Source organism: Myxocyprinus asiaticus, chromosome 15, assembly GCF_019703515.2.
Source record: "Myxocyprinus asiaticus isolate MX2 ecotype Aquarium Trade chromosome 15, UBuf_Myxa_2, whole genome shotgun sequence".
Lineage (NCBI taxonomy): Eukaryota > Metazoa > Chordata > Actinopteri > Cypriniformes > Catostomidae > Myxocyprinus > Myxocyprinus asiaticus.
The window spans coordinates 6754601-6778545 of record NC_059358.1 but is presented as its reverse complement, the minus strand read 5'-3'; the positions used below and the strand labels follow the sequence as shown (position 1 = coordinate 6778545).

Genomic DNA, 23945 nt, shown 5'->3' with positions numbered 1-23945 from the left:
AGGTGGTTGTTTAGATGTTCTGAGTGGTTTTTGCAGTTGCTGTTGGATTTTTGTGGTTTGCTAGGGTGTTGCGTTGCGAGGTGGCTGCTGTGGTGGTTGCTAGGTGGTTGCTAGGGTGTTTTGAGGGGTTTTCAGCCATTGCTAAGGGGTTCTTGGTGTTTGCTAGGATGTTGCTGTGTGGTTGCTAGGGTGTTATTGGTGTTTGCTAGTGTGTTGCTAGGGTGTTCTGAGGGGTTTTTAGCCTTTGCTATGATGTTCTGGATGTTTGCTAGGATGTTGCTGTGTGGTTGCTAGGGTGTTATTGGTGTTTGCTAGTGTGTTGCTAGGGTGTTCTGAGGGGTTTTTAGCCTTTGCTATGATGTTCTGGATGTTTGCTAGGATGTTGTTGTGCGGTTGCTAGGGTGTTCTTAATGTTTGCAATTGCGAGTGCATTGCAAGGTGGTTGCAAGTGTGTTTGTTAGGTGGTTGCTAAGGTGTTCTGAGGGTTTTTTAGTAGTTGCTAGGGTCTTTTTGGAGTTTGCTCAGGCATTGCTAGGTGGTTGCTATGGTGGTTGCTAGGGTGTTCTGAGGGTTTTCTTAGCAGTTGCTATGCGGATGTTAATGTGTTCTGGGTGTTTTTTTAGGGCATTGCTGGATGGCTGTTAAGGTGTTCTGAGGGGGTTTTGGTAGTTGCTAGGGTATTTTTGGTGTTTGCTCAGGCATTGCTAGGTGGTTGCTATGGTGTTTGCTAGGTGGTTGCAAGGGTGTTCTGAGCGGTTTTTAGCAGTTGCTATGCGGATGTTAGTGTGTTCTGGGTGTTTTTTTAGGGCATTGCTGGATGGTTGTTAGGCTGTTCTGAGAGATTTTAGCAGTTGCTCGGGTGGTCTGGGTTCTTACTAGGGCAGGGGTCGGCAACCTATGGCACACGTGCCATCACTGGCATGCCAGCAACGGCGTGTAAAATAGTTGACTATTTTATTTATATAAATTCCACAGCTGCATTCCAATCTACATCTTGATGTAATCCTTCCTCATGATCACGCAGCGTGTTTTCATGAGCTGAATAGGAGGCTAAACAAAAAGTTAAAATGTGATGAGACTGCAGTATACCCAACAGATTCGTGCAGCGCGTGCAAGCCATTCGCCCATCACGAGCCAGCAGTGCTTCACGTTCGGTTAATCGCGCGAGTAAACACACCCGCTTTGCTTCGGTCAGGCTGCGTGGATGACAGCCTACATTCCTTGTTTTATTTGTTTCTTTTTACTTTCAGAACAATATGTGATTTAATAAGGAAACACCACTATTAATCCTTGAGATTTCCAACCCAGCATACAGGTACACCCTCCTTAAACCATAGTTACACTCAAAATTACATTAAATGATTAAAAGAGAAAACATAAACCCACATCGTGGGGTTCAAAAGTCTTTTCAAGTCTATTCAAAATATAAATTAAATCTAGAAATAAAGTTTTAGGATTTTGCAGATAATGAGATTGGTTTAGTGTTGATCAAACCCCTCCTTAAACTGATAAACTGCATTTGAGAAGTCTAAAGGGTGTGGCCATCTCCGGTGCACTGCATCCTCTGCCTCATCTTCCCCTCACATCATCTCCAGGAACAAAATCCCATCAACAACCAAATCATAGTATTCACAGCAGCAGTGTTAGTGAGACCCGCTTGGGTAAACCTGGCATCGATTGGCTCACGCTGCTGGATGTTTTGGTAATGTAACTGTATCTAGGCTCTCTCATTGGGGACACAAGAAGCCTGTCTTCATGCAGATGAGCCGAAACAAGAGGAGCTGTTAAGATGAGCAATTCGCCAAAGACTAATGAACACGCAGCATCTCCTCGTACCCTCCTCCCTCCATTGTAGCTCCATCTTACTGTTGCTATCTTCATCTGTACCTCTTTTTCTGGAAGAAAATTTAGGTTCAAATGGTTCGATTCACTGATTTTGGTTGCTTTGATATCTTGGCAAGTTTGAGCACTGTTTGGGACACTGTTGAGATCTCTTCTGAAACTATAGAAGAGACACATGTGAGATTACTAGGTTCTTTTTCTAAGGAAGAAAAGAGGCAATCTGAGAGGCAAGAAAAAAAAACTCAATTTGCTCTCAATTAAATCTCATGGCTGTCTGAGAGAAAAATGGTGATATTAAAGAGATTTCATTTGTGATTTTTCTTTCCTGTAGGTTGCCATCCCTGTCTTCTATTTCACATATCAGCTCATTCATATGATCTAATTTCCACTGTACCTCTTAACTGAAATTAAAGCATAGTGATTTCATTTGGTGCCTTTTTTATATTAAAGGAGGCACTCTCATCATCCGCACTGCTTCCTTTCAAAAATTCTAATAAAATAGGTATCAAAAGAAGTCTCGTCTCTCGAAGACAAGCAAGTAAATCAAAAACAATTCTCTATGTATAGACTCATCCTTTTGTTGGTCTTTTTCTGAATCCATTCAATTATTAGAATGCATCCTTACAAAATAGCCCAATTACATGATTGACCTCAAAGCAAAAAAAAATTTTTTTTTTTTATTATTTATTAGTCCTCAAAAGTCCAAGGTCCTGAACAAGGCTGTTTCATGAATCTAAACGAATCTTTGGTAGGTCATAGGAATATATGAAAAGCCCTGCATCTGTGATCCCTGAAGAAGCTGTAAATAACAAGTCTTTTCATTTGGCCATTTCTGCCTCAATAAACAGCTGGAATAGAATAGATTTTCTTATGCAACATTATTTTTTAGAAAGTTTTATAGATCCTGTTCTCTACTGCACAGAAACACCAAAATACTATGTGAAATTACTGGGTCATTCCTGTTAATTATAGATATTACAGTTTCATTTTCTGTTAATGCATGATTTTCTGTAAAGCTGCTTTGAAACGATGTTTGTTGTGAAAAGCGCTATACAAATAAAAATCGACTTGTTATGTAGAACACTTTGAACTTTGTCATTGGAATAAATATGCTTGTGTTGTAATTTAAGGAAGTATTTCCATAAAATATCTCAATATGCTGATTTCTGGAACTTTATCAAACAGGATGGAATGTTTTTGAGTGAGACAAGCCAACTAATACCATTTGTAAGACTCATTTTAAGCCGCTTTTGATAAAAACATAAGCAAAATGACTAAAATGACCAAATGTAAACATTTAGATTAGAGAAAGGCAAAAGTTATCAGCTCAATATTTTTGTAATTAATAGCCAGTTTGTTTTAGTTTTTTTATTTTGCAAATTATAAGTTGTAATAAAACATAACTAATATGTCGTCTATCAATTGTGAGTTCAGTATTTTATCCAGTAATGTTCAGATATATTTTGACCTGTTTAATAGCTAAAAACGAATCTTTATCTTGTATTTCATCAAAATGCCTTTTGATTATCCACAACAATGAATAAATGAATCATTTCTTTTTAATGATACTTGTTTATATTTTTGCAATGTCACTGTGTTTTGAGTGGTTGCTAGGGCGTTGCTAGGTGGTTGCTAGATATGTGTGAGGAGCTTTTATCATTTTAAAGTCTATGGGATTTTTTACTTATTTGTGTCTGCTGGACATTTCTGAAATAAAAATATTTTAAAATTGAAACAGCAATTCTGTATTTGTTTGAATAGATATAGTACCCCATTTCACACATACAGCCTTTTCCAGAAAATTTACAGCAATTTTCAGGTACAGGTTGTGTGTGAACATGACCTTTTTGAAAATACTGGTACATTTTGCTCTAGCAATTTCCCTTAATGAGAAGTTTGTGTAAGTATTCCAATTATCAGATTTTCACACTGAAAATGAAGGGTTTGCTCTGTATCTATACTGTAAAAGAATAGTACCACCACTGACATATGTGGTGCTCTTTTTAGATGAAATGCTCAGACTCACTCATTGTTCCTCTCCCCAGCTTCTAAAATGTTTGTATGCTGCAGGATACAAAAACCTTTTTAGGGTTAAGTGTGAAAAACAAGCCTATGTCAATGTTCATGTTTATAATTTAGGGAGGTGTGCTGTATATCTACTATCTTCTATTTATTTTTCGACCCCAAAAAATGCTTGTTTGGATATTTTTCAAAAAGAAGGGTGAAGACATATATGATGATTATATGAAAATGAACTACATAATAGGAATGGCCCTGTTACTATTATGATCATAATAGTATATACAGTATGTGGTCCTATGTTCAATAGAAAGCATAATGTTTTGGTGATGGACTTATGACATTAAATAAAACCTTCTCATCTTCCAAGTGTTTGTCAGAGACCAATCCATTTGGTGGTTTGACATTTGAGGCCAAATATTAACTAGATATCTGAGCGAGTGCTTTTTCTTTGATTAATCTCACAACCTACCAAGGGTTAAAGGTCTGTGGGCTATATGGCTTGATGCATTATAATCTTATGCATAATGATTTATTCATAAGTCAACAATGATTTTGCAGTAAATAGAAGCAATTCCAAAATACGATTGTTAAATGTTTTGTTGTTCTCAGAATGTTTTTTTCTGTTATTGATGTTTGTTCCATTGGATACTAAGGAAAGACTGGCCAAAAGCTATTGTCAGAATAGTGTCACTTAGCAAGAGTTTCACTGTTGGAATAATATCTGGTCCACATTGTAGATTATTCTGACTAACAAGCCATTCACTGACACCTTAGCAACAACCCAGAGCACCCTAGCGACCATATAGCAACACACCAAAACTAAATCTCAGCAACAGAATATCACATACTGTACTTTGACTGTTTGGAGCAGTGTTAATTGTTTAAGTTGAAGACAAATTTCCACACTGTGGACAACAAAGTTAAAGTCTACAGTCTTAAAGAGCTCTCGCGCACTCATTGAGATTGCATGGCCTCTTCTTTGGTTATATAAAAAGATATACAATTGTTCACCCTTTAAACCCATACTTGTTCACTTCTGGAATTACATTTTCAGATGCCTTTTTAAGGCAGTATTTTGTGTGGAGAAAAATCTATAAATGTGGTTTTTCATAAGGTGACTCATTGAGCTGATAATGAGTCATCTACCGTTTCATGAAAGTGTTTTAGATGTGATCTAAATGCATTTAAATTGTCTTTGAGAGCTCCTAGTCCTGCTAAAATACAATGAATTAGTGAATTAGTAGTCGTCTGCTTTTTAAGTCACTCTCCAGAATTTGTGATTAACTGTTATTAGTTATTAGATACAATTGTGATTAGAAACTATTGGAAGGGACAAAATCTACAAGAATCAAATATAGGTCTGATCGCACAGTGAATTCGGCAACAGAATGGTCAAAATTTTTTACGCTGAAATCAGTCTGTGCTTAGCGAAATGTGAAAATCTGCCCCCAGTGGCCGAAGCTGGAAGTGTTGAACAAAGTGTTGAACGAATGGGCACATGTTAGCTCCAGTTTCTGGATGAAATGTCCACAGAGTTGTTTTTAGTTAGAAATTATTTAACACAGTCCACAATAATGCATATTTTACTAACCACACACCCCAACCCAGACCTCAACCCTAAACAGTCAGTGGAGTAAATCTTAGAGGGAAAATGCAACCCTTGAATCACGCTCATCATTTATTAGGTGAATGCGATTAATTTTTCCTGGGACCAAAACCCTTGTCTCTGAGGCTAGTGCTAGAGGAAAAGGTAAAAAAAAAAATTATTTGATGCAAAAAATGTCTTATGGGAGATGCCGCTTGTCAGTAACAAGGCAGATTAGGGTCAATGTAAGAGTACCGGAAACATTGGGAAGCAACATGTCGAGTTCCCATTTGATCATGTTGACTTTTCAGACTGAGGTACTTCTGAATTAATTGGCATATCAGTGGCCACCGTAGACAGCAGGGATCATCTTTGATCTTCTATAAGCCAGAGGGAAACTTTATTGCTCAGAGGTTGCTCTTTCACAGCTCAGGTGATTAACCTCTTGAGATCCCCGTGTGACTGCTGTGTGCATTTTTCATTTCCCTTTTTGATTTGTAAGTAGTAGCACCTAATAAATGTGCAAATGTATAAAATATATATATACTGTATATTTTTTTAAGAGCAAATAGTTTCCCAAAAAAAAAATGATGTCCTCATATGGGGACAGAGGGCCTATTTTTTAATAATGGCAAGTTATAGAAAGTCATCTTTTATATATATATATATATTTTTTTTTTTTTTTTTTTTTTTATTTATTTATTTATTTTTTATTACAGTATGTTTCTAGGAGTGTTGGTTATTCATGATTTTAAGATGTTACAGACATTACAGCTGATTTTCTGTAAAGCTGCATAGGAACAATATGTTTTGGGAAAAGCACAAATTCAAAAATATACAAATAAAAATCTCAATGTTTTGCACTATCAAACAAATAATTCATAGCCAGTGCTGAAACATTTTACCAATCAGAAAGTAACATAATTAATTCTGATTCAAAGTAATGGCCAGCATCATCCAATATCCATGTAAAAAAAAAAAAATAAAGCATCATTAATTCTGAATCTACTGTATGTACTGATTACCATTTTCCCATGTCTGCTAACCATGTTGAGTGGTCCAAACATCATCTGCAGCCTGAAACTGAACTATTGACTGGAAGTTTGGAGTGGATGAACTTGGCTGCATAGGAAAGCCATAGGATGCTCCCTTCATGGTGCAAATTAGGAATTTGAAACTAGACTTTTTTCTCTTTTGATACAAACAGGTTTCAATGTAAAAATGTAATGAGTTTTTTTTTTTACCAGATGTAGTTTTGTTGCCGTTTCTCCCATAGACAAACTTTGCTGAGACCGGCGCTATGTTGTTTTGTCACATGACTTGAAAGTTTAACCTTTTAATGACAGCCCTTAGTGTCCTGAACTGAGATAAGTCAGTATAAATGAAATTAAATTATGCATAGCATATATTGAAGCCAAAACACAATCTACATGCATGAAGATGTGGGATCGCACAAGGTTAATGATTTGTTATTTTTCCCTCAAAGGTGCTAAGCCATTTTTTTTTTCTCCCCTTTTCTCCCCAATTTGGAATGCACAATTCCCAGTGTGCTCTAAGTCCTCGTGGTGGCGTAGTGACTCGCCTCTATCCGAGTGGCGGAGGACGAATCTCAGTTGCCTCTGTGTCTGAGACCGTCAATCCGCGCATCTTATCACGTGGCTTGTTGAGCGCGTTACCGCGGAGACGTAGTGCGTGTGGAGGCTTCACGCTATTCTCCGTGGCATCCACGCACAACTCACCACGTGCCCCATCGAGAGCGAGAACCTCATTATAGCAACCACGAGGAGGTTACCCCATGTGACTTTACCCTCCCTAGCAACCGGGCCAATTTGGTTGCTTAGGAGACCTGGCTGGAGTCACTCAGCATGCCCTGGATTCGAACTCACGACTCCAGGGGTTGTAGGCCATTTTTTTTAATACTTCGCTTAAAATGTCCCTATTACCTGACAGATTTCTCTAAAAATGGTGCCTTGAGAAATCACACCAGTCTCTGTGACAGCCCTAGTGTCTAAAAACAGCAAAGTCAGAGGAGCCACCACTACTTATTTAGCCAATCAGAAAACTATCTATTAGTCATTTGTCTTTAGAGGGCGGGTTTTGGAGAGTTTGTGTGTCAGTCGCTTCAATTGCTCACAGCACCTTTAGGTAACAACTTGACTTCAGATTTTCCTCCCTCCTACAAATTTCCACTGTCCCTTCTAATTGATATTAAATTATAATGATTTGTGATTATTCTTTCCTATGGGAAGGCCTGCAGAGTTACTAGTTGGCATATATGGATGGTCCCTGCCCCGAACTGATCATTGTTTATGGAGGTACCGGTCATGGGATCATCAGATATCCCAGCAGTACAAAGAATGGGATTTGTTAGCAAATCAGATCTTAGCGGTATCACAGCTTGTCACCAGACGATGTTTGTTACTGATCATGAAATAAACCTTGGGTAAAATGTTTTATCACTGCTCTCAGATCCTAAGACTGTTTCCCTGGCAGTAAATTAATGTAATTTAATTTAGGTTCCTGTTGCATGTTTTATAGATACAATGAAAGTGGGTGGTGACTGAAGCTAACATTCTGCCTTCTCCTTTTGTGTCCCACAGAAGAAAGAAAGTCAACTGGTTTTGAGCATCATGAAGGTGAGTAAAGGATGACAAATGTTTAATTTGATGAACCTTCCCTTTAACTGCTTAAACATGCTATAGCTTGTTGTTTTACTGTGTTTACTAGTAGCTACTGACCTCTTCAATTGTCTATGTAAACATGCCACTGACCCATGTAAGCTGTTTTTCCGTTCCTGGTCAGAGCGTGGCTGTGCCAACAGGGACAGATCGATAGCAGCTGAGCCTGACATTGATCATGGCTGGAGATAGTCTCATTGCTCAGATGTACTCTCAACATGTTTGTGTAGTGGCTGCATGAGCCCAAACCAGATTCTATCAGATATCAATCACAGGCAAGCCAACCAGACAAGCCCACCTCTCTAGGCCAATATGCTGCTTTCTCTACATGTGTTATTAACAAACAAACAAATTATATATACAAACATTATTCTCTTACTTAGTATTTTTGTCTTATTTTGCAGTATACATACTTAAACATGTTTTAAACAAGACTAAATCACCTGAGAAGAATAACTGTGTAAGATAATAGGACGTGTTTTCAGAAAATATATATATATTTTTTTTATTTACCTTTCCTTTTCTGACCCTAATTGTTTTTATGTTTTTTGTTTTGTTTTTTAAGCATCAATCTAACAAACTTTACTTAAGTATTTACTTAAATGAGTAAAAACTATTTGCAAGTTGGGTCAGAAAAATTAATGTAATGCAAGATATATTCTGCTAAAAAAAAAGAAAAGAATATTGTTTACAATTTTACCAAATGTATCTTGTTTTAAAAGTGCTGTTAGTGATTTTAGCGTTCTGAAGCTTTCACATGACTGAGCCGTTGAATTAGCCACGCCCTCTCATTCCACAACCCGGCCCTCCAAAGATTATTTTGAGACCAAAACCGAGCAAAAGAGCAGCATTGTTTGTTTCTGTGGCTGTCAAATTCAACAGTGGCACAATAGCTCACTGTGGTCTGCAGACACATTTTTGTTTACAGATTACAAAGTCTACAGCTGTCACAGAGACCAGTGAGATATCTCAGGACACTTATAAATATCTTTAATTGAGTAGAAATTTTTTTTGCATACTTTTCCATGATAAAAATCATTTACAGCTTCTTTTAGGAAGATATTGTTTAGATATTTTTACAGTAAAACAAAATACTAATTAAGATCATTATTTTTGAAGCATACAATTGGGAGAGCAGGAGGTATTTAATGAAAATGGATAGAGAGTGTGTGTGTGTGTGTGTGTGTGTGTGTGTGTGTTAGAGAGAGAGAGAGAGAGAGAGAGAGAGATGATTTGTGGGCCTCTCTTGTGTGCTAGCATTACAAGAATGGCCCTCATGGGTGGCATGAAAGGCTCTTGATTGTAAGAAGTGGTAACTTGATATTGGAGCTCCTTGCCCTGATAGATTTATTTACATTTTAGTGCCTTAGCCCTGTCTGTAGAGAGAGAAAGGGAGAAAGAACAAAAATGCATGAGGAAGCATCAGTGTTTGCTGATGATCGAATTGTGTTTGAAGATCTCTGTGCCTCCCTTAGTACATTAAAACTTTGCTGTCCTGGAATGAATTTTATTTTCTTTGCTTGTAAAATCCAGTTCCATGTTAATCTATTATTTTTAGGTCAATATCAAATCAAAATTGAACCTATTTACTTTTTGAATGCACAGTCATGAAATGTTTATCTTCATAAAGTTTTACCAGTTTACGAAGCCTCGCCTCTGAAGCGACTTTCCTATTTGGTTATTCAATCTCTCCACCCTACCCACCATGGCTCCATTCTAAGCATGTTCCGCCCACTTTTCTTGATCTAATCAATTCCTGATGAATAAAATCAAGTCCCGACCTAAATTTTTTTCTCGTTGAATACATCAGATTGGGGAAGTAAAATGGGATGGAAATGGCGTTTCATGTGGACTTTAAAGATTTAATAGCGTAATACAAAATTATTTACTTTTTGATCAGGTTGGAACACTTGTATTTATATTGTATTACAAACTTATAAAGGCAGAAAGAAATGTCTGTAATTTTATGTAAATATATTGTTGTATTTAAGATGCTTGGGTAAAAATGGCAGGTATATACAAAGAAAACTATATTGTGACTTGTGTCAAGTCACTGGCACAATGCCAGGGTGTTTTGTGCGTGATTGCCAGGGCATTGCTATGCAGTTGCTAAGGTGTTCTCAGGGTTTTTACTGCATCACTGAGTGGTTGTTAGGGTTTTGGGTGGTTGCGAGTGTTTTGCTATGTGTTTGATTTCTGTATTGTTATACATTTGCCTAGGTATTCTGGGTGGTTCCCATGGCGTTGTTGTGTGGTTGCACATTTAATGCAAATATAAAGGATTTTTCATTCGCCATGCAAAAACCCAAAGCCCAATTGCTCAGAAAAGTATCTGCATCTCCTCAATAAGCCACACAATTTTAGGTATCACTCATGTTAATAGCAGAAACAGTGTTGGATGATTTCTGCATTCCAAAATTGAATAGTTTAAAGTTAGGTTTGTTTAAAGGAATAGTTTACCCAAAAAATTAAAATTCTCACCCTCATGCCATTCCAGAATGTGTATGACTTTCTTTCTTCAAACACAAGCAAATTATTTGTAGAATAATATCTCAGCTCTGTATGTCCATTCAATGCAAGTGAATGGTGGTAGGAACTTTGAAGCTACAAAAAGGAAATAAAGGCAGCATAAATGTAATCCATATGACTCCAGTGGTTTAGTCCATGTCTTCTGAAGAAATATGATGAGTAAGAAACAGATCAATATTTAAGTCAACTTTTCACTGTAAACTCTCCTTGCCAAAAAAACAAATGAAGAAGAATGTGAAAGTGGAGGTTTATTGTTAAAAAAGGACTTAAATATTGATCTGTTTCTAACCCACACCTACAGTATCATATCACCTCTGAAGAAATGGATTTAACCACTGGAGTCGTATGGATTACTTTTATGCTGCTTTTATGTGCTTTTTGGACCTTCAAAGTTCTGGCCACCTTTCACTTGCATTGAAAATGGACATACAGAGCTGAGAATATTCTTCTAAAAATCTTTGTGTTCAGCAGAAGAAAGAAAGTCAGACACATCTCGGATGGCATGAGGGCGAGTAAATGATGAGAGAATTTTCATTTTTGCGTGAACCATCCCTTCCCTTTAAATCCCTAATCCTAAAAATGATCAATTATAATAGCGATGCTTACCTAGGTCACTAGCGTATTTTCCGGAAATAAAGTCACACTTGAAAATAAGTCGCACCTGGCCAAAACTGCGTTGTTGAAAGGAAAATAAGCACACAGTTAAGTTGCGCCCATGGATAAGTCGCACTGATATCCTGGCAGAGATTGTATTCGGCATGCGTTAGGATCCAGGAGTTGCTTACTTCCCTTCCGCCGCTCAGTATGTAAAGACGCTCCGTGAAGATTATCTCAACGCATCATATCGTTGTATTTGGGCTTGTTTTAATTGGGAGCATATGCTTTTAGTAATGATTTAAGTAGTCTTTTTTTCATATTTTGTTTATGTAACATAAAAAAAATACAAACGCAACAAATTATCCACATCTGTTTACAACAAATGTAACTCTGTGTGCTTGCACGTACGAATAAACACATTTTAGTCTGTGAGTGAAGCAATATGCGTGTTGTATTCATTTCATTCGCGTTAACTACTGACGATCAAGGCCATTTCTGAAATGTACAACCCCATGTGCTATGCACTAATTGTCTGGTTCACTAACTGAGTGTTTTTATGAGGTTAGCAATGAAACGTCATTTTGTGGGGATGTGAGGAGTTGTTTGTGACAGCAGTCTCAGAGTACCGGTAATCCTGCTTGTTGGCACAATAATGTCAAGTTGGACAATATTTATGCTGGTTGCATAAAATACTTTGTAAAGGCAAAATACTCTGAATAGGTTACTAAAAATGTTACTATTGTCCATCTGTAGGGCTGATGCTTTCATCTGTTTGTGTAAGCATATGTGTTTTGGTGTGCAGTGTGTTTGACTGCCTGACATCAATTACGTATGAATTATATTAGTGATTTGCTTTGGACTAGGTCACAGAACATTTCACATGACAAAACAGGTGACTTATATTCCAGAAAATACTGTAATTGAATGTAAGCCATTTTGTAACATTGATCATGTTAACTCTTTGTACTGATGGTCAGATTTTCTTGCTTTCATTGAATCACATAAGATTCTCTTTGTCATGCTGGATAATTTTTGATCATACGGTTTTGCACAACTTGTGGAGTCTATGCCAGCTTGAGTGCATGTTGTCGTTATAGCAAAGGGGGATATACCAAATAATTATTATTCATACTATTACTAATAATATTAATATGATACTAATATGATAATATGAAAGAGAGAGAGAGAGAGAGAGAGAGAGAGAGTCCTCATTTAGGATAGTGGACCTATTTAGCCTGACGACCATTAAATATGGATTAAAAACCACACAGGCCTTTTTGCCTCTAATATGTCATTACGCATGTTTATGGCAAGCAGTTGTTGAATAAGCAGTTTGCAGGGCTCCCCAGGGCTGGGTGCTGCTGAATGAGGGCTGCTTCTATGGAGACGGGCAGATGCATGTAGTACTAACAGAAAGCTCTGGAAAATAAGCAGGGATAATAGCCACTGAAATGGAATTTACATTAAGAGCCCCAACGGAGTGGAACACTTCTGATTTGTGCCTTCTGTGGCACTGAAGGGGGTTGGGGGGGTGTAGCGTAGAACTTCACCATTTCCTCAGCTGGCTGCTGGGAAGAATGAAAATGAAATTGCTGTATTGGAGCAGCAGGTACACAGGAAGCATTAATGGAGAAGCAACAAGCAAATATTCTCCCATTAAATGTGTGTATTTCCTACTAACACAGTTACATCCCTGCTGAAACATTTAAAGCAAAGCTGGTCACCAGCATATGTTGCATTTAGAATGCCGGTCATTAACATGGTATGCTGGTGTGCTAGTTCTTCAACAAGGCTTTTTGGACTGGCTTAACCAGCACAACTTCCTTAACCAGCATTACCACAACCGTACTTTTCAACTGGCTTTACAAGCTTAGTTTTGCTGGTGTACAACATGGTAGACCATCTAGACCAGCATCAAACCAGCATAAACCTTCCTAGATCAGCATGGGAATTGCATGTTGGTTAAATGGTTAGTTCAGCCAAAAATGAAAATTCTCTCATCATTTACTCACCCTCATGCCATCCCAGATGTGTGTAAATTGGTGCCAAAATTTTGAAGCTCCCAAATCCACATAAGGGCAACATAAAAGTACTCCAGATGACTCTGGTGGTTAAATCCATATCTTCTGAAGTGTTATGATAGATGTGGGTGAGAAACAGATCAATACTTAAGTCCTTTTTCCTTCACTTTCACTTTCTCCTTCTTCTGTTTTTGGTGATTCACATTCTTTGTGCATATCACCCTCTACTGGGCAGGGAGGAGAATTTTTGATTAAAAAATAAATAAAAGTGGCTTAAATATTGATCTGTTTCTCACCCACACCTATCATATCGTGTCTGAATACTTTTATGCTCCCTGTATGTGGATTTTAGAACTTGAACATTTTGGCACCCATTTGGACCTACAGAGCTGAAATATTCTTCTAAAAATCTTCATTTGTGTTCTGTAGAAGAAAGAAAGTCATACACATCTGGGATGGCTTGAGGGTGAGTAAATTATGAGAGATTTTTTTTTTTTTTTGGGGTGAACTATTCCTTTAAGCTGTTTTTCAGAGTGATTGATTGATTGATTGTTGTGCCTATTTCAGCAGATTAGTGCAAAATTAAGTCTAAGGATTGTTGTGTATTAGTGTAATTATTTACACCCAAAGAGCAGCATGCGACTAACCTTCCATGTTAATATGAGTTTTTGTACTAACAAGCCGCAGTTGGTTGTTGGTTGCTTGGTTTCTGTTTTTGCAGCATCAAGGATTTAAAAATCCTGCTTCAGAAATGTATTGTGGCAGTACCATGGTACACTGATGGTATCAGATGGTACATAATACCATGGTCTTGTGATATACATTTCCCTATTTAAATATGCTTAGGTTTGGGGTTTGGTAAAGGGGATAGACTTTATGGTTAGGTTTAAGTTTAGTTTAGGGGTTTAAACTGTGTTTAAAATCATACTAGCATTGTTAATTTAGTGCATTTCTGTAAGTGATGGTTAATTTCACACAGCTGCAAGGGCTAGGACAAATTAGAAGAAATGAGATGTAGTCAAATCTGCCAGCTCATTTCTATTATGGATTGTGCATAGCATAATCATAATTTTAATTTCCTAACTAAGAAGAAATTTGGAAAGTGGGGGTTGGAGGCGGCTGGGGGAGGGGGTGGTCCAGGAAAAATACATTTAATTTAATTGTCCTTTTTAATCTTGGAAATAATGTGTCGTAGCAAGCCAGCCATTGTCTTTCTCGGCATCTCGCAAAGTGCACCTGCCTCAGTACAAAAGAATAATCCTTCAATGCCCTACCTCGTGCTCAAGTGCTGACTCTCCACTGTTTTCAAGTCAGTTCTCTAATTCACCTCCACTTTTTAGCTGAACCCATCAGTCATGGGCATAAAAGACCCACTGTGCCTCTTAGGACCACTGGATGTGTATTAGAGCAATTTACTATAATTTACATTTTCCTGCAGGTCCCATTGTGAAAACCTGTCTAAAACTCACTGGGGTGAGACAAACTTGCGTTATGCATTTCTTTCTTTTTTTTGCCATCGTTAATGGGCTGACCTCAACTTAATGAAAGAGAAGTCTTCTAATTGCTAAGCGTTTGCCTTAGAAAATTGCATGTCTTTACCACATAAGTTAAGTTGAATAACTTTGGTTGAAAAAAAAAAGATGAAATGGTCTTCTTGATCTGCTTTTAACCTGCATAGTGAATTTCGCTAAATACATTTTTAGATTTCAAAGAATAGTTTAGCCAAAAATAAAAAATTATTTACTGCCATTATTTACTATTTACACTCTATTTACTTACATGTTGTCCCAAACCTGCCGAATCTGTATTCCTGATTTTTTCAGAAGACCACAAAAAACATTTTTCATGTAGCTCTTTTCCATACAACGATAGTTCATTGTGACCACCGCTGTCAAGCTCCACAAAAGACCAAAAAACAAACAAAAAAACAACAATATAAAAGGGTATAAACATAGTCAGTATGACTAGCCTACTATATTCGAAGTATTCTAAGAAATAGTTAGCTTTGTTATTAGAAAATTTGTATTCCCTGAAAATATTCGTATTCTTAGTCTTAATGAACGTTACTATAACTACATTTTTGCAAACTGAATTTTACGTGCCACGCTCTAAGTTTCGCCGCAGTTTTTATGGTAAAATTAACTCTGGAGGTGCCACATAACTGTGCGTTTCATTCCCTTTCTCACAAATCACAACTGCAACAGCTAATTTTTTTTAATACTTATTTTTTGCATTATTACCCACTGCAAAGTTATTATATTGAAACACTTTTACTCTAATGCATCATTTGAACAGCGACACATTTTAATGCTTGTATTACAGACTCACCGAAATTTACACATTTATTCCATTGTGATTCGCTTCTGCGGTAGCTCACCTGATGTTAGACTTGGAAGACCACGGTTCAAGCCCAGCTAAGCTCGCAAGTTCACACGTCAGACAAAAGTGTCATAAAAGCGACACAAAATGACATGGTTGCTTCAGAAAATTTGCTTTTTATTTCGCATTTTGTTTTTGGTCACTATCAGTTAGGTTTAGGTGTTGGTTAAGGGTAAGGGTGCCTGTTTTGTGTCTACCTCTCATTTGCTTTTAGAACACTATTAATTTGGTGAAGGTTAAAGTTTTAGGTTAGGCAGCTACGTTTTACTCATTACAGCCGCCATCTAATAATTTAAAAAAGAAACAACGTAAAAATCTTATCTGATTACAACACCATTTCACTCGCTTTTGGTGCCCCCCGCTGGACATTTCACTGGGAAACTGCAGCGAAGTGTGTAATGAAGCACATCATTTCGTTTTGCAAAAAATCTGTTTTGCACGTTATTTTGTTTTGCCACGGTCACATAATGTTCATGAGATCTGGCTGAAATATTTGCTCAAATATTCAAACTGAATTTTCCATTACACAAATTCGAACTGGCACACCATGTTTGGTTGCAGCACGTGAGAACCAATGCTGTTTCGGACACGTTAACGTCACACATCAATCAAGCTTCAGAGGAGAGAAGATTATCAGTAAAAAATTACTTTTCAGTTGGAAATTTCAGTCTGTTCCTCAGCAAAGCTATCATATGGCTTCAAAAGACATAGTGCATGGGTCGTATGGACTATTGTACTTCTATGTGGGTTTTTTTTTTTTTTGAAGCTCGAGACTATGAACTGCCTGGAAAGTGCTGCATAAATATTCTTAAAAATTCTCCTTTTGTGTGTCCCAGAAAATATAACAGTATACTGTGTGGAACAACAAAAGTGTGCATAAATAATGACAGAATTGTCATTTTTGGGTGAACTATTCCTTTAAAGACACAATGCTGATGTGCTAACTAAAAGACTTAAATGGTGCAGCATGTTTGGACTTTGTAAATTTGCATTCTTCATTAATGAAGACTTTTAAATTCCATTATTATTAGTATGTATTTTAAGTCTTTAAATGTTGTTGTCAGCAACCACCCAGTTTATTTCTTGAATGTTTAAAGAGCATATTGCTCAACTAAATTTTAAACACCCCCAAATTGCCTTTGGATGATATAGAATTTGTATTAAAAGAAACCAGTATAGGGGAGACCGGGGTTAGTTGTCACACAGGGAAGTTGTCACAAAGGTTATATCTCAGTAACAATAAGATTTGGAGTCAAATTGCGTAAATGCATGTTTTCTGTAGCAGAGGTGTGTGTTGGTTTCCTCTTAAATTAGAATAATTTTTGTGAATTCCACCCTCCAAAGTAAATTCTTACAATCATCATATTCTGGTGGGTATAAGAACATAACCAAACTGACATACATTCAGGTAAAAGTCAACTACTTTGTGAAGGCAGATTTTTACACACATTTTTAAATGTGTTCTTATGACATTTTTCATGAGAGTCAAGTTGGGGCATGTTGTCACATTTTTATTGGGGCAGGTTGTCACATGTGTTTTAAATGTCATCATTTATACAATGTATAAATTACAATATTTTTTGGCCAATGTTTAATATGTTACCTTTACCGTTTTTGTTGATTTAGGAATCCTTTTGCGCTCATAATTGCATCACTTTTCAAATTTTGCTTTAGATTTCAAGGGAGATGTACATTTAAGATTATTGGGGCTAATTGTCGCAAAAAGTCTACATGTATTAAATTAACTGTGTATTTTTTCCTGAACAATAATGGTGGAAATGTTCAATAGTTTATATTTAATTACACAAGACCTTAGGTATGTGGCTACACAGATACAGACTTTCAAAAATAAATCTACCCTGAGAAATATTGTGACAATCAGCCCCGGTCTCCCCTCTATCACAATCTTGCTAAATCAGGTAAAAATTTGAAAAAAAGTTCAAATTAAAGCTGACTTTGCTGTAAGAAAAAATAGAAAAGGATAATACAATTGGAGTACATGCAATAGGTGAACATGTATTTCATTTAGATGGTTAAGGAAAAAGGGATTCTTTTATTATTAAACAATCATACATTTTTTACCTTTAGTGCAACTAAAACCACTTAGATCAGCTTTAAAATCACACAAATTCAAAAATGTTATGATTTGGAAATGAACTTCACCACTATTTAGTTCAGTACATCAAGTTTAATTTTCTTGCCTCTGCTCCTTTTAGCCCAAAAACGGCCAATAGTTTCTAAAGAGACCATTGTATTTCCTCCATTGCCTAGCATCTATCACCAAGGTCAGCGCTTCATTGTTGCCGAGGCAAAGCACTGCCAGCACAGCCACTGTATGTTTTCAAATTCATCTTTATGCTTACTGTACATTACTCTATGTTTTGCTAAAAAGAACTTGAAATTTAGTCCTGTCGAAAACATATGCATGCACTAAATTGCATAGTAACTGATAAACAGTGCACAGTCTAAAATATAAATGAATGATGTATATTAAATGAACAGAAGATGTACAGTCAGAGAAGCACTTTAAAGAACAAGATAGCCTATAAGGCAGAGACTTATATAGACCGGAAAGAGGGGGAGGGACTTTTACGCTGAAAAGGTTAAGTAAAATTTTGTTGACGTCATTTTTACACAATATCCTTGAATAGCACCTGTGTGCAAGGGGGGTTGTCTGTCAGCTTTGAGTAAAAAGCATAACCCATATCTGCAAAACCTAGCCATTAATACCCACCACTGACCAGAGATGCAGAGCTTTCCTTGTGTCAGAGGCCCTTCAGGATCGGCCGCTTTGAAGAGATGTGACCGTAGACTTCCTAAGGAACCGCAGACACGGACCATTGGTCCTACAGTCTGTCCAAAACAAACCTGTAGTTTTGTCCCAAATTTCTGCTAGAGCACATTGGAGTTTTGTATCAATACTCCATTCATTCGGCCTCTGTGTTTAATTTTCAAGTGCCGCAGAGACTCCAGTTATCAGCGGGAGCCTTATTTTTCCTTTCCTTCTTTTTCTTTTCTATTTTTCTTTCTTTTCGTCAAAGACAAGCCCTTTCGACTGTAAACTGTGAGACGCACGATGGCTGTTCATGGTGAGTACTAAGTGTTTTTTTTTATTTTAAGTTATCTTGATGTCATTATTGTGAGAATGGTGACCAATGCCAGGCAGAACACACCTGCATGTATGCTTTATTTCCAGTAAATTATGTTGCCATTTGTATCACCATTTTAGTTCATCCATTTTAATCCATCCTTAGGTCACCGTGTATTATGGACTTTGAATATGTATTGCAGAACACATGGAGTCAGAAAAAATATAGTTATAGGCTGATTACAGGTACAGTGGGACACTTCTGGATACTTTGTCATTGCCAATATTTGTTAAAAATGACCCAAATGGCTACACTGATGTCATCCCACACTAGTTTAGGATGAAATTAATGCTGATTTTTAGTAATGGAAAATTATACACATAAAGATTAAGCATAAGTGCCCCACTTTTCCTGTATCCACCCTAAATACGCAGTAAAATTAATCCAAATGGCTACATCTATGTTTCACTATACTAATTTAGGATTAAATAAATGATGATTTTCAGTAATTGAAGAATATCCACATAATGATTAAGCTCAAGCTTAAGTGCCCCACTTTTCCTGTATTCACCCTAAATTTGTGTGTGTGTGTGTGTGTGTGTGTGTATACATACATATATATATATATATATATATATATATATATATATATATATATATATATATATATATACATACATACACACACACACACACACACTAGAAAATATGTTTAATATATACTATATATATATATATATATATATAAATCTTTTGAGACTAACTTTTTATTGGTATTTTTATTTTACTTTTTGTCTTTTGCAAGACATTTATTCCAGCGATGTCAAATAATGACTGTGGCAATTTGGAATATCTAATATTTTGGAGACATATATAGCCAAAAAAAAAAAAAAAAAAAAAAAGCTTAAAAGATTGCTGGCAAGCTGATTTTCAGAGAGAGATAAGAAGAAATGTGCTTCGTGATATAAAATGGATTGCATTGGCAAAAACTACAATTTCTTTTAGATATAAAGTGTAAAGATATAGATACAGTGTAGGTGGTGAATGCAGGAATAGTGGGACACTTTCGGATATTTTATCACTGCCGTTATTTTTTCAATTTGATCCAAATGGCTACATCAGTTTCACCCCATATTAGTTTAGGATGAAATTAATGCTGATTTTTAATAATGGAAAAATATGCACATAATGTTAGGTAATTAAGCATAAGAGCCACACAAACTCTGAGACTGTGTCAGATAATGACTGTGGCAATTTGGAATATCTAATAATTTGGAGGTGTATAGTCCAAAAAAATAAAAAAACAAAAACATAAAAGATGGCTGGATTTCAAAGAGAGATACAAGAAGAGATATTTGCTTCACGAAGGCTAACATGGGGATTCTTGAAAAGCTTGTAGTAATTTATCTCCCTGTACAAGGAGAAGGTCAGTGCGAACTAACAGTGTGTCCCTCACGCCTGTGTAACCTTCAGACGGAAAATTACACCGTACTAGTGATGTGAGCTGACAGCGACCAAATAATTGCTGTATAATCAGTTAAAACTCTCACAAATATGTATATTAAACATCGTTTTATACACAGACGTTCTAGTGAGGGCAGGCCAATGCTTGCACCGAGAGAAATACGGTGCCAACAAAATCAAGACAGGAGAGTCTGTGCATAAATGTCTCTCACATGAAAATACAATATATGACGTGTTAATACATGAATCTTTTAGTTTTAGATTTGCATCATTTGATAGCTTTTTTTATTATTATTGACGCAGATGTGGTTATTCTCAGTTTGAGGTCCATTGTCGTGTGGAAGACTAGTGATTTTGTTGTTTTTGATGTCAAAGAAGACAACAAATCATAGTCTACCTCAGGGCTCTGAGACATGTCTTCAGAACACTGAAAATAATCAGAGTTTATTTATGTACACTGCCCTCTGCTGTCAAGATAAATGACTGATGTGAATGAATGAACTGACTGTATTTGTTTGGAATTTTATTTAAATAAATTAACCCAAACTTGCTTGTGTGGTTATTCGTGTGTATGTGGGATGGGGTGAATGTATACGATTTTATTTATGGTAGCTGATCTAAATCAGTTACATTTTTGTGTTCTATTTTCTTATTGTAAAAAGCATTTTTGAGGCTGTTCTTGGCATCAAATATTTTTCTGTGGTAAAATTAGAGCAGGTGAGTGAAACTTTCAAACTTGGTCTTTTTTTATTTATTTATTTATTTTATTTTTTTATTAAACTAATTTTGTTGGTTTTCATTCTATGATATCTCATGGCATTGGATCTGAATATACGATCCAAGTAGATAACTTAAAAAATTCAAGACATCATAAGTTAATCAACACCATAAGAGTGCTGATAGTACAACAGCACAATTGTGAGTGTGATCGTGTTTTTATTTAATTGTATAAACAAGAAGTTAAAGGGATAGTTCACCCAAAAATGAAAATTCTCTCATTATTTACTCACCCTCATGCCTTCCCAGATGTGCATGACCTTCTTTCTTCTGCTGAACACAAACAAAGATTTTTAGAAGAATATATCAGATCCATAGGTCCATACAATACAAGTGAATGGTGGCCAGAACATTGAAGCTCCAAAAATCACATAAAGCCAGCATAAAAGTAATCCATTTGACTCCAGTGTTGAAATCCATGTCTTCAGAAGTGATATGATAGGTGTTGGTGAGAAATAGATCAATATTCAAGTTGTTTTTTACTATAAATTTCCACTTTCACTTTCACGTTCTTCTTGATTTGTTTTTAGCGATTCACATTCTTTATGCATATCGCCACCGATAAGGCAAGGAAGATAATTTATAGGAAAAAAAAAATACTTAAATATTGATCTGTTTCTCACCCACACCTATCATATCATTTCTGAAGATATGGATTTAACCACTGGAGTCTTATTGATTACTTTCATGCTGCCTTTATGTGCTTTTTGGACCTTCAGTTTCTGGATACAATTCACTTGCATTGTAATGACCTACAATGCTGAAATATTTTCCTAAAAATCTTCGTTTGTGTTCAGCAGAAGAAAGAAAGTCATTCAGATCTGGGATGGCATGAGGGTGAGTAAATGATGAGAGAATTTTTATTTTTTGGGTCAGCTATTCCTTTAATATACAGTGAATCACATTTCAGACACAATGTAGTCAGCTATTTATTTTTACTCCACCAATGAAAATAGTTCCACAAGAACTGTATGTAGAAAACAGACAAGCGGCATATTAGACCAAATATCAGCACTATTGGGATTCCACTTATCCAATTAAATTAGTGGACTGGAACCATTATTTTCTTTCTTTTTTGGTTATGAATTGGACTGTATTTAGGCTTATGCAATTAGAATAAAAGGATAAAAGTTTGTTTTTTGTGGTTTTTCACATTGATTTTCACATCTTAAAAATAAGATTTTAAAAAATGTCTTTAAATCATATCTTTCTGCTGTTGTGAAACAAATTTCAGTGTTATCTTATTCAGTTCCCTGATACACATACACTTCAACACAACAGTTTCTGAATAACCAGCTAGCACACAGCAGTCACCTTTCAACCCCTTTTATTAAATCAAACATACATATAAAGAGAAAATGAAAAGGGAAGTAAAAATGGGTGCTTCCTGCGAGTTTACTGAGGGGGCAGGATGGTTTTGGACTTCTCATACACAAACTTGAGCATGTCTTTAATGTGGGTCTGGACCATGTCGGCCAAGGGCGCAAACTGGGCCTGAACAGAGGCAGCCAGAGGCTTGATGTGGTCCTCAATGTTGCTGGAGAGGGGTTTCAGCTGCTCCTGGAGCTTCTCAACCATGGTCTGGAACTGGGCTTTGCTCTTATCAAAGTAAGCCCTATAACAGAACAAAGAGATTTAAATCAATGTTAATTAAAATGAATAATAATTGTGTTGATCTTCAACATCTTTTCAGTTAACCATTAATTTGCAGTTTCCACCACAGCATAGGACAATGACGAAGCTCGTGGACTTACCTGGCCTTGTTGGCCAGCTCAGGGGCCTCAACATTTTTCAGAGTGTCCACGAGGTCCTGGAAGTACTTGGAGATCATCTCAAGCTCAGCTGGAGTCTCTCTCTTGACTAGAGATACTGACTCAGAGCCTGGAACAAGTGCAAAGATGTTTGATCAATACAGTCTTATTACAATCTTAAATGGCATTACTCTCACCCACTCAAGTTTAATCAAGTGAAAGGTTCTATGGTCGGCTATTACAGTAAGTTTTCTACATGGCACTTCGTTATGTTAAACACTCATACTAAGTACTTAGAATGTTACCTTATCACATACAAATAAAACATTTCTTGTGAGCATCGCACGTTAATATGGTTTAAAGACTTACCAATGGCCAGAGCAACAAGAAGGGTGGCGATGAGGGAGAATTTCATGGTTGCAGATTGAGGGAGACTTGCCTGTGTGGACAGTGACAATAATTATATTGCAGTTTATAATACATCTGTGGAGCGGGACGTGGTCATGTGTCTGTCACTTGCTGTGTCTCGTTTTGAAGGCTGCGTGCTAGGTAGGACGCGTCCTTTGAAGGCTGCAGTATAACGAGCGTCCTTTAAACAAGTCTCGTTTAAACGAGACGGCCTTCTTAGGACAAACGGAAACGGAATGTAACATGGTTGCTATGACAGCACGCCACTCTTTAACAAGCACGAGCGCTTTGTGTGAGAAGGGAACAAAGTCCCTTTAGAAGGGAATGTATGAGGTACATTTTAGGAGAGTTATAAAGAGGTAAAGAGAAAAGAAAACAGATTTTGCAGGTGTAGTTTTAGTCTAATACTTTATTTTAATTATATATTAAAATAATGATACATATTATATACTCTGCACCCATCTACTGAGGTACTTCAACTTGGGAATTAACATTCCTTGCGTTTGAACATCATATTTACGGGCAAGTTGGCGTTATTTATTTATTTATTTGTTTTTTTAGACATTTCCGCTGAAGCAAAGAATTGTGGGTTGTGAGTGCCCACGAAAGATACACCTCATGCATTCTTCGAATTCCCGTGAAAGAATGTCGCATTCGAAGTGTCCTACTCGCTTTTTTGAAACGAGACAGCCTCGATGACGTATGCGGCCGACAAATGCGACCTCCTGAGGTCGCAGCCTTCCAAACGAGACACCGCAATTGGGGGAGAGAGGGAGCGGTAAGGGCCATCACCTGGTGACTAA

General features: G+C 36.7%; 1 protein-coding gene across 1 annotated transcript; it reads right to left on the bottom strand.

Annotated features, from left to right (window-relative positions):
• Positions 1 to 21867: 21867 nt before the first annotated feature.
• On the bottom strand, positions 21868 to 23656 carry LOC127453237 (type-4 ice-structuring protein LS-12-like). Its single transcript, XM_051719486.1, has 3 exons — positions 23104 to 23656; positions 22738 to 22864; positions 21868 to 22598 (listed from the first exon to the last, which is right to left on the bottom strand). Exons 1-3 carry the CDS (start codon positions 23147 to 23149, stop codon positions 22379 to 22381), a joined length of 393 nt encoding a protein of 130 aa, XP_051575446.1. The 5' UTR covers positions 23150 to 23656; the 3' UTR covers positions 21868 to 22378.
• Positions 23657 to 23945: the final 289 nt, after the last annotated feature.